This window comes from Erpetoichthys calabaricus, chromosome 6, assembly GCF_900747795.2.
Source record: "Erpetoichthys calabaricus chromosome 6, fErpCal1.3, whole genome shotgun sequence".
Lineage (NCBI taxonomy): Eukaryota > Metazoa > Chordata > Cladistia > Polypteriformes > Polypteridae > Erpetoichthys > Erpetoichthys calabaricus.
Window position 1 is genome coordinate 83,680,894 of NC_041399.2, and position 19,440 is coordinate 83,700,333.

Below are 19,440 nucleotides of genomic sequence, written 5' to 3' on the forward strand. Positions count from 1 at the left end.
TTCATGGCGTTCACTGTTAACGTGTTCTAGAGTGGGTGAGTTCTTGTGTTTCTTATTGGTTTATACCTATTTGAGTCCAGATTTTTTTCAACCTTCTGCTCTGGTTTTTTTACTGCCCTTTGGATTTTGTTTTGGGACTGTGTTTGATTTGGATTGCCTTATTGTTTAGACACATCTTTTTTGCCTTTGTGTTCCCCGGAATTTTTATTCTTGTTGTACACTGATTTTGGACAATAAATATTTTATCTATAATGATCCTGTATTTTCCCATTTACTAGTCATTTGTGATGGTTTTACACCACTAGTGGGCATTATTTGAAGTGCTATTTGGGACTTGCCTGCTTTGGAACTCAAAGTTCATAAGATCCCCAAGTTGTCTACCACCAAAATCACTTTGTTCTTTGGTATTGCATCCTCTAGAGTGGGCATAATGTTTGCAGCTATGTAAATATAGAAATACGCTGTAGGGATGCCTGAAAATGTGGGACATCACTTGCATTCTCTGCTTATTTGTTGATCAGATAACCAAGGGAATAGATTATAGCAGTTAACTGCCAGTAGTCACTATTACTTCTTGTCTAGTTGATCTTACTTAGATTGTTCTCTTTCTCTCTGTCGCTCTTAGAGTCTGTCCCTTCTTCCTTCCAGGGTTATCAGACGGGTGAGCACAGTTTGTGGGTTAACACATTACAAAGTAACTTATTACTGTAATCTGATTACATTTCCCAGAATTGAAGCTGTTTAACATAATACTGTATAAATTCTTGTAATAATCACATTACAGTTGCTGACTTAACTAGAATTTCATTACTTGCATTACAAATATGTTTCGAAATAAATGATATGTAAATGTTGTAAATATCTTGAAGGACAGGCATTCCGTTTAACATAACATTTGAGGCAGTTACTGTAGCTAGTAAATCGGTGTCTCAGTCCCGATCTGCACTACACATGCACACAAATTTTAGGCTGGCAAAGAGTAGATTGACCTTTACGATGCTATCAGATCTATACTAGAGATATTTGCTGTTTTATGACATTTCATGGTAGTTTGTTTTACTTCAGGTCAACTTTATCAAAAAAGAAAGTTTTAATTTGAAAGATAACGACTTCTTAGTTTTACAGCCCATTAAATGAATATGAATAATTCTACTAAGAGATGTGGAGCAATGTGATCTATCGTATGTGTCCAGAAACTTTCATAATTAAATATTAGCCACGTTAAAATATTTTTTTCACTGTGTTTCACAATCTCTTGATCAAAGAGCTAATAATAAGAATTAGATTTATAGAGGTAAAAAGTCTTTAATATCCAATCAAACAAGAAATACTGCTAAGTGTCATATGGCATAAAATGGAACAGAGTGTCCTGACATGCATTTCAAGTTTTTCTGTCACATCTCTTTAACGTTCCCACAAAAACTGGCAATGTGCTCATCTGCAAGTAAGGTAACTCAGCCTTTACCTTGTTAGTGAATGTAAGATAATTAATTACAAAATGTAAATGCTTTCTTTTTGATCACGGTGCACCATTTTGATAGTGTAAAGGACATAGAGAGTGGAAAGACAAAGACAGGCAGCAGCCACCACCTGAGTGTTTGAATGGTTAAATCCATTTTACTTTGAATTAATTATTATGATTTATGTTATATTAAGAATTCTTTTTGTAAAGTACAAGCATGTATTTGCTGGTTGTCATGTTTGAATTGTCCAAGTGTTAGTATCAGTCACATAGTTTACTTGTTTAATTGTTGAATTTGTGTTTACTGTTATTGGTTGTTTTTTTCTTATTAAGAATCTGTTAAAACATTTGGGTTGTCATCCTTGTAATTTCCAATTGGTATACAGTTGCATTAGTGAAGTAATCTGATTACTTGATGACAGAAGTACATAATTAGTAATCTGTAACAGACAACTTTTCTTCAACTCTGCTGGTGAATGTTTTTTGTGTGTGATTTTTAACATTAGACCACTGAATGGAGTCTGGTTGATGTTACAAATCTTCTTCTTTCTTTCAGGCAATACATTTAAGCTGCTAAAAAATTAAGTTACATAGTCCTTTACTGCTTAAACTGTGCTATATCAATATATTTCACATCTTACATGTCATACATCAGTAAAAATCCTTAGTTTATGAAGATAGAGCTACAGAAACTTTATTGTTAAAACTCAGAAATGTTTGAATTCATCTGACATATTATAATTTACAACATTTTATTTCTGAAAAGCCAACAACAAATTCTGCACATTTTTTAAAGCAAAGCCAGATGCCTAAATAATATAATCCAGGTTCTCCTTAAAACGTTTACAGTGCTTGTTTCTAATTTCCAACCATTTGCTTTTTCTTATTTTTTCAAAAAACAATGAATTGCAAACCACCACATATTATGATTTGGACATGTAAACTATTATGGGTAAGAATTATGTAAGCTGTTTAAATAAACTACTTGTGGTTTATGCGGGTGGCATGGTGGTGCAGAGACCTGGGTTCGCTGTGTGGAGTTTGCATGTTCTCCCAGTGTCTGCGTGGGTTTCCTCCAGGTTCTCCGGTTTCCTCCCACAGTCCAAAGACATGCAGATTAGGTGCATTAGTGATCCTAAAATTGTCCCTAGTGTGTGCTTGGTGTATGAGTGTGTGTGTGTGTGTGTGTGTGTGCGTTCCCTGCGGTGGCCCTGCCTTGTGCCCTGTGTTGGCTGGGATTGACTCCAGTTGACCCCTGTGACCCTGTGTTAGGATATAACGGGTTGGATAATGGATGGATGGATGGATGGATGTGGTTTATGCCATCAGCTTATCATGAAAGCACTGAAAGTCATGGATGCCCTATCCCTACACTCACCTCTACTGTTTGACCACTGTTTTTTGAGGTTAAGGTGTCACATTAGACGACTTTTCTAGCAGTTTTTAGTTGTAGTCTTCATTTAAGTAATCTTAGTCAGCAACGCACTCCTGTGGAGCCAGCACGACCGTCTTAACGCATGGGTATACAGGGAAATTAATCAGGGGCACCATGAGCATAGGGGCCCCATGCTAATCTATGTATGTTGTGACTTGCTGAGTGGTTGTGTAGGTAGGGATGCCAGTACACTGCTTTGCCCAGTGGCCTATAATGCTGTTAAGACAGCCCTGGGAGCTAGTCATGTAACGTAACATACTCAGAGACTCACACCAACTAGGATATGATAGGTTTGATTTTGTGTTCAGTTGAAGCATCGGGCACTGTGTGCATGAGGGTTGTCAACCAATGAATGCTCATCTAGAAGTGCAATGCATATAATACAGTGACAAAGAATCAGGAATGAGGGCATTTTGGACCTCAAAAACAGAAGAGAAGCTCGTCTGTCTGATGTCTCATGTTTTACAGACCACAACAGAATGGAAAAAAAAGAGCAGAGATTTCAACTTATCTCTCCATTCCTGTTTACCTTTTGTACAGCATTAGCACCAAACTTTGGCTGTCAGAAAAAGGGGCAAACATGATTGTGCTGAAAATTCACCATGCTGTTGCTAAATTTAACCATGCCCAGTGTTTTTTTAGTAATGTAAATTGACATGGTCTGGCAAAGAGATCAGCAACTGCTCTCAGCATGTGTAAAGTCACTTAATGTGACATCAGCTTCAGACATTTTCACAATGTGCAAGAGGAATGGAGATTTTATTTTAACTTCAAATCAAAGCATTTAGAAGCCCCATAGATGATATTCTGCAACAGATCACTTCAGGAATAAACATGTAAAAGTTTACATTTCCCCAAAATCATTCCCTTCTTTTGCTAGATGTTCCTTCTTTTGCTAGATGTTCCTTCGTCTCTGTTGTACACAAAGGCTAACACAATAGGCAGATAGGTAACGTGATTTGATACGTAACTTTAAGCTGGCCCTGTAAAGGTCTGGGCGTGAGTGTACTGGTCTGGCACCCCATCCATTCTTGAGCCTGATGCCGCAGATATGAACACCAGCCCTGCAACTTTAACCTGGGCTTCAGAATAGCGAGGAGTGGATCAAAGATGTTTAATAGTCAGCATATTAGAAATATTGTAAATAGGCAGCTGGATTGAATAAGAATAATGAGAATGTTGGCTATTGCCAAACATGAATATAATGATAATAAGATGGATCTGTCAGGCATGTTTGTTAGATTCATTACATTTAATCTTTTTGTACACTTTGAAGTTTCTCCTTGATGTGGTTTTTAAGTACCTTTTTACTTTTTGGCAATCATATTAGAGTAAATGGTTTTCTTTTAATTGTCATAACATGAAATTATTGTCTTATCTGCTTGGCTTCAAGTCGCACGATGATACACATCTCATGCTTGGCCTTGTTATACTTCCAGCATGAAAGCATGTTGTCTGTATATACAGTATATATATATATATTTATATATATATATATATATATATATATATATATATATATATATATATATATATATATATATATATATATATATATATATATATATAATTTGAATAATAGATGTACCAGCTTCCTTTTAAGACTGATTTCTTCAATCCCACTAAATTGCAAGAGCTTTCCCATGTGGAGTATCAATCAATTGCTGCAAAGCACCAAGAAATGAATGACAAGCGTATGGGGAAGTCCCCCATGAAGCATCAATTGATCACCATTAAGTACTGACATTTGAACGAAGGGTCCCATGGATCCCCCATGGAGTTTTAGGAGCACACCTGTCTGGCACTTCCAAATGTTGTGTGGGAGACGAAGTGAGCGGCATTACAACAGCTGAGCAGCAATTCAAAAGTGCTACACGGCACCCTGAAAGATGGCCACCAATGCATGAATTTCAGTTCGTGCTGCTCCATACTGGTAGTTAAAGTATGTATATTGGCAGCCCACACCAGACTCACAGAGACTCAGTTGCAATGACCTGTACACTTTGAGATTGACATACAGATAATCTGACATGTAGCCAAATGGTGAATGTACAGTAGGTGTGTTTGTGAATATATATATTGTCACATACAGGCAGGACCCTTGCCAGGCCTGGATGCTAGCTGGATGGAAGGACTGGGGGGGGAGAGCGGGCTCCCATTATTATCTACTCTGTGTATGCCACCCCCCAACCCCCCGGTTTGCTGTAGCACCACGGATTCCTGCAGGACACACTGGGAGTTGGAGTTTGCCGCATCACTGTTGGGTTCCATGGGTGCTGCCAGGGGGAGATGGGGAGACTGCAGAGCTCTATTACGTCAGACTACTGCCACACCTGGAAGTGCTACCAGAACATGCTAACGGGCCACCTGGAGTGCTAAAAGGAGCCCACTGCCACTTCTGGGAGCCAGAGTCGGGAGGAGGAGGACAAAGCTTGACAGAGAAGGAGTGGAGGCGGAAGAAAGAGAGAGAGAGAAAAGCCAAAAAGACAAATGATAAAGGGCTGTGTATCTTGTGCTTAATACTAAGCTTTGTACTGTGCAGCTGTGATTCTCCCCCTCAGAAAAAAAAAATTAACAACAGTAATTTCTTGAATCAGGTCATATGTTATTCATTATATTTATATAAATTATATTATTAGGACCACAGTTACTATTAAATAGAAAAGATCCTATTATCTCAATGCCTTGACTAGGACAATCCCAGAATTAGCAGGTCAGATGTCACCTTTGTGGTTAGACGCTTGGAATTTGCTTTGTCTGTGCATAATCCTGCAGTGTGTGGTGTAAAGTGCACAGGGTTCCCAGGCTGCTTTCAAACTTGTTTAAAGGACACTGATCTAATATGTTTGGTTAAACATCCGATGAAAGCTCTAGAGCCAAGCCATTATTATTTTAACTTTTTGTTGTTTTCATAATAGAACAAACTTTCCTTGTTTTCTTTTGCAGATGTTCACTGACTCTAATCCTTAATAAGCATTTATGTATTTTAAACAAATTCATTATTTTATGTATTATTTTACTTGTAGATAGAGAGTTTAAAACTTGCACCCGCATAATTGTATTGAGTCCAGTTAAATGAATGCTCCTTTCGCGACCTGTCTTTTGGAATTTCCTTGGTCACATAAGGTCAATAGGGATGAATCCTTTACAATAGATGGCAGATGTTTAAAGAGATAAGGCTTTAGAAACTCCCTGGCCTTAAGACTTTTAAGCCTTCTTGTATGAGAGACTGGACTTCAATAAACATGAAAGCATGAGGTGACAGAGGAAAACCTTTGGCCCCCCCTAGTCATAATAAGCCATACAAGATAGAGGTGTTTTGTAGGACATGCTACAACAGGAGCAACGGTTCACATCAGTAAAGGATAATAGAAGAGTAATGCGTTGCGCTTGGATTGTGTTTATTTAAAAGCAGTGGATGCTGGAACTGTGGATGCAACAACACTTATTTATGTAGCACATTTTAATACACAGGATATAGCTCAAAGTGCTTTATAGGATGCCAAAGAAATAGTTACAAGCAAAGAAAGAACAATGTTAAATGAGAATTAGCAGAAAAATAGAGTCCTAATATATATAGTAGTATTGTTTTGTAGGTTTTTAAAGATGAGTCTGATGATAAAATCAGATGGCTGGTGAGGACAGAAAAATTAAATTATGTGCAGTACTTTGATAAGCAATTTATGTTTGTAACAAAACAATATACCCCTGACAAGGAAAACAGGCAAAGGACCACTGCAATGTCTACCATCCATTATGGAGCAGCACTGGTATGGACTTTTCACAGTAATATTTCAACTGTCTTCGCAAGATTAGGTAGATTGTGTCCCAAAGTGGACCTACATATTGCATTCTGGCAGCCCTAACAAGATCCCCTAACATGTGATCTGATGCAGTGCCTTTGGCAAGTATTCAACCTCTTGGGAGTTTTTATATTTTATTATTATACAACATTGAAACACAGTGGATTTAATTTGGCGTTTTTTGGCTATTTAATGGCAAAGTGAAAACAGATCTCTGCAAACTAATATAAATTAATTATAAATATGAACAACAAAATAATGGATTGCATAATTATTCACCCACTTCAAGTCAGTGCACCTTTGACAGCCATGACAGTCAGCTTTGCACATTTGGACCCTACAAATCTTCTCAATTCTTCTTTGCATAACTGCTCAAAATCTGTCAGGTTACATGGAGATTGTGAATGAGCATCAATATTTTCATTCCAGGTATAAATTTTCAATTGGATTGTGATCTGGACTCTGACATTTTTTCAGAGTTTTGTTCTTTGCCACTCTCCTATAAAACTGCAAGCACCTGGGCAACGGTTGCTGTCTACAGTCTCTCCAATCTTAACCATTTCAGCCTGAAACTCCTTCAGTGTTGTCATATGTCCCTTGGTGGCTTTCCTCTCTAGTCATCTTCTTGTATGATCACTCTGTGTGGACAGTGCTATACTCCTTCTTTTGTTAATGATTGATTTAACTTGGTTTAACTCCAAGAGATATTCATTGCCTGGGATATTTTCTTGTATCCATCCCGTGACCAGTGCATTTCAATCACCTTTCACAGAGTTGCCCGGAGTGTTCTTTTGCTCTTTAACATGTAGGTTAGGCCACCATACTGACTGACCACAAGCTGGACCTTCCAGATAAGGTGCATTTATAATACAATCAATTGAAACCTACCTGACTTCATTTAACTAATTATGTGATTTCTAAAGCCATTTGGGTGTACCAGTGATGACTGAGGTGTGTCATATTAAGAGACCGTGAATACTTATCACTATTTTGTTTTTTACTGATCTTTTTTCACTTTGCCATTAAAGAGTCTTTTCTCTGCAGCTCAGTGTCAAAAATGCTAAAATGTGATTCAAAGTTGTGTAATAATAATAAAATGTGAAAACATGAAAATGTGAAAAGAAGATAAATACTTTCAGTCATTGCATCAGATCACATGCAAATATGTTCAGGATCAACTGCTTTTCTTTAACAGTTATATTTTTCAATAATTTTTTAAAATCAGCATAGCTTTCTCTTTCATTTTGTTAGGGGCTGCCAGAATAAAATGTGAAAACTTCAATGGGATGAATATTTTTTATAGGCAATGTCTATCTATCTATCTATCTATCTATCTATCTATCTATCTATCTATCTATCTATCTATCTATCTATCTATCTATCTAAATAACCATTTTATTTTATGTCTATATATTTTACTAGCTGTACCCAGTGGCTGCACCGACATAGTAATGAAACAGGACAAACTTTAAAAATCAGTATATACATTGGCACTATATCTGATCGTGTTCAGCTCTGACGGGAGAGCATTCTCCGCGTGAGGAGAAAAGCACATGGCCGTGATATCTCTGGCAATCAGCTGCTACCCTTTAAAACACATGGAGCTCTGATCTCTCTCTCAAAAATGTCAAACGTTACTCCTTAACAATCTGTAGATGATAATGTCTGTTGAACAAACAGGTACCGCTAGCTAAGTGGAGGCAAGGTGCACTCCAACATAAGACATAACTCGAACAGAGGCTGGCGAGTGAATGAGGAAGGCCCCGCCCCCCTGCTCTCGGCCCACAGCCACTCTCTTGAATTTGCATAAATACATTGGTACTGCAAGCGAACTATGGTACTTAGTGCAATGAGAGAAGTCACAAAATCAACCGTAAAGTTGAAGCAAATTATAGAAAGCAACCAGATCTAAATCCGTTAAGTAATTCTCTTGTGAAAAGCGGACAGACATACAGACAGAATGCGCTTGGATCACAGAATTTTTAAAACTAGTCCTTAGCGAGCACCTATGAGCCAAGGGTAACCTATATTCCAAATTTCAAGTCCCAAGTCCACATGGTTCAGGAGATTTCGTGATGAGTGAGTCTGTGATATTTGGCTTTTATGTATATAGATTTCATAGAAGTTAATGTAATTTGTGCAACATGAACAACTTCAGACAGCCTATTGTAAGCAGAGAGGTTGGTGAGCTTGGTTGGATGATGGAGGCTGAGTGTAAAGAGCTTTAGTATGAAGTACGAGTCTCTTATAAGCCCTCACTGTCGACTGGTTACTGTGTTGGCTCTGCAGGTGGTCCTCTCATCTTTACCCAGTGCAGCTTTGGTTGTCAACCTTTTAGGCCTTGAGGTTGTTTTATTTATTTTTGTTCAGTAATGATCCTTTATTAGTAGTACTTTTAATGTAAACTAGCCAGCATTTTCCTCTAAATGGCATCACATAACAAATAACTGTAAATATATATTCAGCATATAAACACGGCTTATATAATAGATGAAATACTCACTGTACCTATTAAGAAATACTTGCAACTCAGCGCATGGGTATTTAATACTGAATTAAATGTATTGTTATTTAAATGCATTTATTTATTTGCTTGCAATCAGGGTAAGTGAAGAGAGTGCAGAGAGCACAGAGAGCAATTTGTTTTAGTAAGCTGGCGGCGGACTCATCTAGAATTTCAGTGTGTGTATCTGTTGCACAAGGCAAGACCAGCTATTCTGCAATCGTGTAAATTTTATTAGATTTGTAAATTCAATGTGCAATGAGAAGATGCCTTGAGTGCCTGTTGGCTTGTTCTACAAACACATTAGAATGTTTTTCGTGAAGCCTTAAGGTTTTCTTTTTATCATTTAAGAAAACTGAACAATTTACTTCTGTACGTAGCATGTTTTTTTTTTCCCCAAATGTCCTTATAGCTTAAAGCTTCATACTTTCGCTTGGTAGTACCACACTACAGATAACGCACAACAGCGAGTGCTTTCCAAGCTTCATTGTAACAGTAAATCTATACTTCCGAAATTCTGGGTTTTATTTTCTTTGAACATTCCTGTTTGGTTCAGGTCTTTGGGATGAATCTTATGAGGTTGTTACAGAACTGGAAAAATACTGAGTGGGTGATGCCGCAGGGCATTTGAGGAACGTGTTCATGTTCATTAGTTTTCTTCATGAAGGGTGTGGATGTCATCTGTTCATAACTGGACTTTAGTTCTTCAATATGCAGGAGCAAACTTTCTTTTTAACTGGGTACAGAATTAAAATGTGTAACCTGTAGCCCCTAAAACATTAAAGTAATGGCTGATTTCCTTTTTTTTTTAACTTACGCTTGTGTCCTATCTAGGGCAACAGTAACCCACATCTAGGTGCGAACAAAGCAAGCCAATGCTGACCTGGAGCAAAATAACATAACATTTAGGAAACCAACCGGGTTCCCATTTAATGTCAACAAAATATGTAAAGAAAAGATATATAGCCCAATTGCAACTTTTTAGGTGTCATTTCTGAACTTGAAATACCTAATCAAGGGATTGATCGATTAACCCCTCAATCATTACCTCACTCTTAGGGATCTTGTCTCAACTACCTAGACCAGGGGTCTCCAACACGTCACTCGCGAACTAGCAGTAGCTCACAACCCCTTTCCAAGCAGCTCACTAAAGGGTTAATGAATCCTACATAAATTTGAAAACTTGATTAGTCAAATTAGGGGTGGGTGATCTTTCCAAAAAATCATATCAGGATCCTTTTAACACAAATCACAATCCACAATCTGAATTGTAATCTATCTTTTCAATGCGGCATACACTTAAAGAGACTATCCAAACTCAAACTCTTCAAGTCCTAAGTAACACTTTATTTTAAATATCAAACAAAGTTGAATTCAATTGTTCCCTTGTTCGCTAGCTAAGCGGAGTTAAGGAACACGCCCTGAAGCTGGCGAGTGAGTGAGGAAGGCCCCTCCCCTCGGCCCGCTGCTTGTTTCTCGGATTCGTGCTAATAAATCGGTACTGCAAGTGAACTATAATACACAGAGAAATCAACTGGAATATTCAAGCAAATTATAGAAAAAAACCTGATCTAAATCTGTTAATAAGTAGTTCTCTCATGAAAAGCCGACAGACATACAGACAGACAGATATTGGATTTTATATATTACATATTAGTAAACCTTCAAAATAATGTGCAGTTAAAGTATCAACAGCATTCTCAGCATTTCTGGAGCTTAGTAGAACCAGATAACTATAAGAATTTTCATCAAGCAGCTCTGAAAATGTCTGCTTTGTTTGGGTCTACATACCTCTGTGAGTAGGCCTTCTCTGACATGACTGTCATGAAATCAAAGTTCAGAACGAGACTGACAGATGAACATTTAAATGACTCCATAAGAGTGAACCAAAGTCGCTACACTCCACCATACACCTCTCTTGTTGACTCCATACAGTGCCAGTCATCTGACTAACTAAAAAACACATCATACATGCAACTGGACATATGAATACTCTTGTGAAACAGTGACATGGAACAAAATGACAAATGAATAAGTAATATCTGTGTATTTGTAATTGCATTGTTTTGTTTTCACAACATTCATGTTTTAATTCAATAGTGTGAGATACACTAGAAAATGCATACAGACATACAAAATGCACTTGCAGGTGAACTAAATATTTTTTGTGATGTTTTAATGCAAAATGTGAGTTGTGGACACCAACATTTTGTAAATGTTCAGGCAAAACAAGCTTATTTTTTTTTTGTTTAGGTTGAAATAAGCTATGAGAATAAACATAGAAAACATGAGTAGCTCTCGGCCATTTTCATTTTGTAAATGTAGTTCCCAGGGGAAAAAAGGTTGGAGACGCCTGACCTAGACGGTTATCATACTGCTGTGTTTTGTAACCATATTATTATACTGGGTGGAAGGGAAAATACAGACAGGTCCTCTAATGAAGTGGTGTTTTTTCTGGTAAAGAAAAAGGCGTGTTAAGCCTCTAATAAAAGATACCACCCCTTGCTGTAGTCCAGTGAGTAACTGGGCATTTATGTTTTCTTGAAGTTGTTTTTTTTTTTTTTTTGCTACAGTAGCTGTGAAAAAATAAACCACAACAAAATCCTTCCTTATTTGGATTTTCTTTAAAATGGATTTAAAAAAAATCATAACAGAATAGAATTACCACAAAACGCAGCATAAGAAGCATGAAAAATGAGAAGAGACTATGTTATGATGGCTTTGTATCTTATTCAGATCCTTTTTATAAGAAAATTCAGGATCCACTATGGATTACATTTATTTTGACTCATTCTGTATATTTGCTGCATGTCTGGTTTTCTAGAAATCTGTTTTTCATGTGTTCTTTGTTGTGTCTTAGTGACATCATTGTGATTATCAAAGCTTTCCTGTTGCCACAAGGGCTTCTGCACACATTGTCTGATTACACTTTATTTAAGAATGGAAAGCTATGGAAATTATTTACATTAAAAGAATAAAGACAAACAAAATAAAAAAGTAAAAATAGAAAGTCACTTAATATATTTTTGCTTCCATAATTTAGACTTGCAGCATTGTTCTAACAAAAAAACTTCAGTTGATTGATTAGCTCTTGCCTGTCCTATTGTGCCCAAACCTCTTTCCCCTGTTTGATAATAACAACAATTAATTACATTTCTATAGCACTTTTCTGATCTACTCAAAGCACTTTACAAAGACAAAGACAGTGGGGAGCCACTTTAACCACCACCAATGAGCTGCATCCACCAGGATGATATGACAGTAGCCATTTATGTGCCAGTACGCTCAGCACAAATTAGTTATTAGGTGGTGATGAGTTGAGAGAGACAGAGAATGATTACGGGTTCAGAATGGACAAAGGCATGGTGGGCGGTTAATCCAGACATCTGCAAACACCCTGCTCTTTTTCAAAAGATGCCCAGAGATCTTTTTATGAGCACTTAGACTCAGGACCTCAGTTTTACATCTCATCCAAAAGACAATGTCAATTTTAACAGCACTGTGTCATCGTCACTGCACTGGGGGCACTGGGATCTACACACATACCACAAATGCATATTTATATAAGTAATATTTTTAATCAAAGGTGTTCTCACTAGTCATACATTAGTTTGGTTACAAAAGGAATGATGTAAACTGTTTCTTTCTAATTTCTCTTTTTCATATTTCAGTGTGAAGAATACAAAGAAGGGACACTAACTGGAGACCTCTGTGAAGATCTGTGCATCAATGAGCAAGTGGTGTACAAAAAATGTCTTTACTATGAAAAAGGTAAAAAGGTCATCAAAGCCACCTGGCACGGCATCCCTATTATCCTGAAATCAAAGCTTGAAAACTTCTCTGCTTATGAAACCTTTGGACTACTGGATTACCAGGAAATGCAGGACATTTCCTCTATGGATATTATTTTTCTTGCAATGTTACAGATAAAAAACTCCCTAGGGCTGGAACTGAAGAACACAACCATGCCGACGATATGGGCCAAGTATTTACAAGGAAGAGCAGAGCCATTTTCCCAGGCAGAGCTGGCCACTATGTGGTCCCTTCTCCAGCAGGAGGAGTACATGTTTTTTAAAATGTTGCAAGACTTAAGCAGGCACGTAGTAAAGGTTATGGGCTCATGTGGCCATTTTTATGCCGTTGAGTATCTTGTGGCAGGACATGCTTGGAATCAGAACCTGTTTGCCATAGAAGAACTGCTTGACTCCCTGAGCTATGATAGCCTGACCTCAAGAGGTGCCATCCATAAAATTGCACTTAGCTTTTTGGACATGGTGAAGCACTTTGAGAATGACTTTTCATATCATCTCCACCTGTGTGACATCAAGCCAGAAAATTTTGCCATTAGAAAAGACCTAACAGTAAGTGCTCTATTTATTTTTTTTAACATAAGTCTCCTTTTAAAACTACTCACATGAGGAATCTGTACAAATATTTATTATGCTGTTTCTTTTAAGTATCTTTTAATTACCTATTGCCTTCATATACACAGTGCTCATCTTTCTATTTTTGTATTTTACTTGCATTTTTTAATGTTAAATTTGTGAATTATAATAGGATCTAACATTTTAACATTCCTCCAATTTTCTAACCTTCTTCATTCATTACTGGATCATAGGTAGTGGGCAGCATTGGGTGTAAGGCAAGGACCAGCACTGCATGGAACATCCATCCATCCTTTTTCAAACCTGTATTTTAGTTCATAAGGGGAGTAACACCCGGCCGGGACATCATAGAGTGGAAGGATGTGGGAAGGCAACCTCTTTGGGGCACTACTTCCCCCAAGACGTTAGATGGCAGCTTCCCTGCAGTGTAGCGGTGCCCTGAATTCCCACAGGGCACCATGGGACATGAAGTTTAACACAACAGCCCTGCTGGGTACCGTGGGTGCCGCCAGGGGATGCTGCAAGAGAACCAGGGTAGTCATGTCTCATCCATAGCCCAGAACTACTTCCAAGTCACGAGAATGGATGCCCCGAAGTACTTCCGGGCTGAAGAAAATTCAAGTTCTCCATCTGACCAGTAAGTGCTGGCAAGTCACATGGACGGAAAGACAGAAGCACTTCTGGGTCAAGGACTATATAAAGGACTGCATGAAACCAGCAAGCGAGCCAGAGTCGGGTGGAGGTGGATAAAGTTTGCTGCGAGGTGTGGAGGAGAAAGAGGAATATTGTACTTTTTGGTGTTATTTATCTGTTTATTTTGGCCGTGCTGCTTAGGCCACTGCTTTTGAGAAGAAAAGAAATAAAAATACTTCTCAGTGCTTTTACCCTGTGTCCTGAGTGTCTGTCTGTTGGGTTTAAAGGGGGCAACAACGACCCCTAGATTCCACAGGGGTCATAGGAATTACCGAATAAGGGGATAGCCAACCCTGAAAGCAGCAGGCAAATTGAAGTTGTTCAGTTGTGTCACAATTCACCGCTGATTAGGCATGCTGATCTGTGTAATTTTTACCATTCTTCTTTGATTTTCCCACCAACTCATTTTGCTGGCCAATACTTATCTTCCAAAGTTCAGATGATTGTGTTGTTCTTGTAGTGAAACTTTGTTTTGGCACCAGCTGATGTTGATCTTCTCATTTTTGCATGTGTTTTTCTAACTCATTATAATCTTGTCATTCTTAAAGTGACATCACTGAAGTACCATTCTGTTTCCTTTTCCTGGATGTGGCCATTTTGTTTGTAGCAGCAGCATCCATTGCCAGTCATGTGATGATAAACTTTAGTTAAGCGAAAGCTGAATGGTGCTACTGGGAAGATATTATTTTAGGACGTTTGTTTTAGCTTTGACTTTGGTTTTTTGATTTGGCTTTTAGTTTGGTTTGTTTTCTTGGCTTTCAGACATTGATAGATCCCTCATGTGCTTTCCATCTCATGGCTCTCTTTATTTCCTTTGAGCACCTTGCTGTTGTAAACCTTTGTTTTCCTTTCTTCTGATATATTATTTATGTACTATAAAATGCAAATAAAAAACAAGTTAAACATTTGTTGACAATTCTATGTTTTCTAAACAGTTACTTTTGCCAGTTCCTCTAGAAGTCATATGGCATTTCATGACTCCTGGTATCTCATCTTGAGCAAACAGACCTTGTCTATTTTGGCAACACATTCTTTTGTTTTCAATATGACAAAATACAGCTTGACCTTTATGACATTACTCATGACATTTTGTTAAGAAACATCAAAGTAAGGATGTGAAAGCAAGGCTTTCATATGGTGGGAAGTTTCTTGATTGTTGCCATACATTTCTGTCACTTTTTTGTTCTTGTATTCTGTATCCAGGATTTTGTCTTGAATTCTTATAAGCCATTGTGTTTATATACTGCTCACTTAGTCTTTATTCAGGATAACTTCTTGCTTGACCTTGTGGTTAAGCTTCTTCTCTACTTATGGGAGGAGGTTATGTGACCCAACAAAAGTCTAGATATTGTCAAGAGTTAACTCTCTGCATGATTGTCAACATGTATTTCTCTTTCTTTGTCATTCTTCATTTCTGTATCCCACACTTGAGGTGGTGCTGCTCTTATTCTTATTCTTCCTATTATGGTGCTCTACATCACTTATTCAGCCTCTATTACTTGCCTGATGTTCAGCAGATGTTGCTGCTTTTCTTTTTTTTCTGCTGTGTCACATGGTTTTGTTATAAACCCACAACCACAGGTCACTTTACTAAGATTACCATTACCTGAATTTTTTTTTAATTATCAGAACATATCAACTAATAAGCTTTTAATTAAGACTCATATCAAAGTTCTAGATCCAGTAGTTTGTGAGAAAAAGCATAACAGGCAGACAGATCTTAGCATTTTATTATATATGATGATTGGTTTTGGGAAATCTTAACTTTTTTGTTGTTGATTTTGAATTTCCCATTAATTATTTTTCAATTCCACTGATCAGTTCCATTAGAACAAAATCCTAATTTTAACTAATTTTTTTTTTGGTCCTGGCCAATTTCTTGTAGAAATAACGTTTAAAAAAATCATTATAGCAAAGTATGTTTTATCTGCAAAATATACATACTTCTTCCATGTTTGGCCCAAAAGTAAACATTCAGAAGGTCCACTAAACAGCCAGTTAGATTGTATGTTTATGTCACTTGGTTTACTCAACATGGAATGGAGCTCGAGAAGAGTTACTGCAGACTGGAGGCATTGTGTGCAGGATAACTTTCAATCAAATTTGACTTCACCTGAACCTGTAGAGCTCTGCAGGTTCGCCACAGCTAGATTCTGTTGTCTATTTCTGGGTTTATGTTACTCGACCAGTTTTCAATGTATTTCATTAATTGCCAAGATTATACCCTATGGACACTTTTTAAAAAAATGTATACATCCAATGATTCTTATTTACAAATGTGACCTTCATTTCCTCAAACTTTTTATCATGATTGTTTTATGTATAACTTATCCAGGTTAAAAAAAGGGTGACTTACAAAAGAACAGACACCAGCCAGAGTGAGACAGTCAATCCATTAGGTCTCCTAGGTGTGCTGTTTATGAAAGTTAAAGTCCGGGGTTCATGGATACAGAGGAGCTAAACACATGGTCCAGACACCAAGGCAGACACTCAACCCCCCTCCCACCATCCCACCAGACCTCGAAGTCTAATAATACTGACTGCTCGTTATGGACACTGAGAGGGGTCATTTATGCAACTAAACCAACTCACAGATAAAGTTGGAACTTCTCGCCACCATTGATGCTAGCAAGAAGAAAATGGACTATGACATCAAGTTTGGTATTCCACAGTCAGCTTTGCCAAAAGACTGCACAATATTCCAATTTCATTATAACAAAATCCCCCATTAAAATTAATTATTTTTTCAGTCCCAAGCACTTCACACAATAACATCATTGCATTGCCATTTTGGAGCATGATTTCATCATGAGGTTCTTCAGTTCATGCAAGATTTCCCTGGTAAATTTTTTTATACAGTTTAAAGTGTAGAGTGATTTAGAAGCAAGAGGGTCAGCATTTTACCTTAAGGCCTTAGTGAATTTGAGTAATAAGTTGTGTTACCACAGTTCATAAATCAAGTTTGACATACAGTGCATCCGGAAAGTATTCACAGCGCATCACTTTTTCCACATTTTGTTATGTTACAGCCTTATTCCAAAATGGATTAAATTAATTTTTTCCTCAGAATTCTACACACAACACCTCATAATGACAACATGAAAAAAGTTTACTTGAGGTTTTTGCAAATTTATTAAAAATAAAAAACTGAGAAATCACATGTACATAAGTATTCACAGCCTTTGCTCAATACTTTGTCGATGCACCTTTGGCAGCAATTACAGCCTCAAGTCTTTTTCAATATGATGCCACAAGCTTGGCACACCTATCCTTGGTCAGTTTTGCCCATTCCTCTTTGCAGCACCTCTCAAGCTCCATCAGGTTGGATGGGAAGCGTCGGTACACAGCCATTTTAAGATCTCTCCAGAGATGTTCAATTGGATTCAAGTCTGGGCTCTGGCTGGGCCACTCAAGGACATTCACAGAGTTGTCCTGAAGCCACTTTTTTGATATCTTGGCTGTGTGCTTAGGGTCGTTGTCCTGCTGAAAGATGAACCGTTGCCCCTGTCTGAGGTCAAGAGCGTTCTGGAGCAGGTTTTCATCCAGGATGTCTCTGTACATTGCTGCAGTCATCTTTCCCTTTATCCTGACTAGTCTCCCAGTCCCTCCCGCTGAAAAACATCCCCACAGCATGATGCTGCCATCACCATGCTTCACTGTAGGGATGGTATTGGCCTGGTGATGAGCGGTGCCTGGTTTTCTCCAAACGTGATGCCTGGCATTCACACCAAAGAGTTCAATCTTTGTCTCATCAGACCAGAGAATTTTCTTTCTCATGGTCTGAGAGTCCTTCAGGTGCCTTTTGGCAAACTCCAGGCGGGCTTCCATGTGCCTTTTACTAAGGAGTGGCTTCCGTCTGGCCACTCTAATATACAGGCCTGATTGGTGGATTGCTGCAGAGATGGTTGTCCTTCTGGAAGGTTCTCCTCTCTCCACAGAGGACCTCTGGAGCTCTGACAGAGTGACCATCAGATTCTTGGTCACCTCCCTGACTAAGGCCCTTCTCCCCCGATTGCTCAGTTTAGATGGCCGGCCAGCTCTAGGAAGAGTCCTGGTGGTTTCAAACTTCTTCCACTTACGGATGATGGAGGCCACTGTGCTCATTGGGACCTTCAAAGCAGCAGAAATTTTTCTGTAACCTTCCCCAGATTTGTGCCTCGAGACAATCCTGTCTCGGAGATCTACAGAGAATTCCTTTGACTTCATGCTTGGTTTGTGCTCTGACATGAACTGTCAACTGTGGGACCTTATATAGACAGGTGTGTGCCTTTCCAAATCATGTCCAATCAACTGAATTTACCACAGGTGGACTTCAATTAAGCTGCAGAAACATCTCAAGGATGATCAGAGGAAACAGGATGCACCTGAGCTCAATTCTGAGCTTCATGGCAAAGGCCGTGAATACTTATGTACATGTGCTTTCTCAATTTTTTTATTTTTAATAAATTTGCAAAAATCTCAAGTAAACTTTTTTCACATTGTCATTATGGGGTGTTGTGTGTAGAATTCTGAGGAAAAAAATGAATTTAGTCCATTTTGGAATAAGGCAGTAGCATAACAAAATGTGGAAAAAGTGATGCGCTGTGAATACTTTCCGGATGCATTGTAAGATGTAGACATTTTAAGAATGAAACACTTCACCCTTCAGTCTTAGTTTCCTAATAATTTTTGTTCTCCAGTTCTTGACTACATGTTTGCTCCCTGGCTATCAAAGTGAATTTCCATTTAAGGCAATATGAGCATCTTTGGGATATGGGAGGAAACCAAGGGCGCTACAGTAGATCCATGTACACAGTAAATGTGTAGATTTGACAGGGACAGAACCAGAGTGTGGGTCATGGGTATAGATGGGCGGAGGACCGGGTATTGCCCTCCCAAAAAAGAGGTGTCTCCCCACCCATTGAAAAATCAATACAGATTTAGCTTATTTTGTCAATTAGTTGTCCTCCCTATATTTCAAAATGGCCAACTGAAGATGATATGCCAGTACCACCACTTGTATGAACTGAACTGAAATAACTCCCATGAATGAAGCAGCGATTTTAAAGCATGACTATCAATCATAGATTTGCACTGTAAACTCTTTCAAAAATGCTAGGTTACTAAAAGGCTAGCAAGGTGACACAGCAAATTTTTCTGAAAGCAGTATGGCCTTAGGG

At 38.1% G+C, this 19,440-nt stretch overlaps 1 protein-coding gene across 1 annotated transcript in view; it reads left to right on the forward strand.

Moving 5' to 3' along the window:
* Positions 1-19,440, forward strand: part of dipk1c (divergent protein kinase domain 1C) — a 95,299-nt gene that overhangs the window by 20,156 nt on the left and 55,703 nt on the right. The window contains exon 2 of the mRNA XM_028803783.2: positions 12,875-13,564. Within this exon, the coding sequence (XP_028659616.2) occupies positions 12,875-13,564 (690 nt within the window). The remainder of the gene's footprint in view (positions 1-12,874; positions 13,565-19,440) is intronic.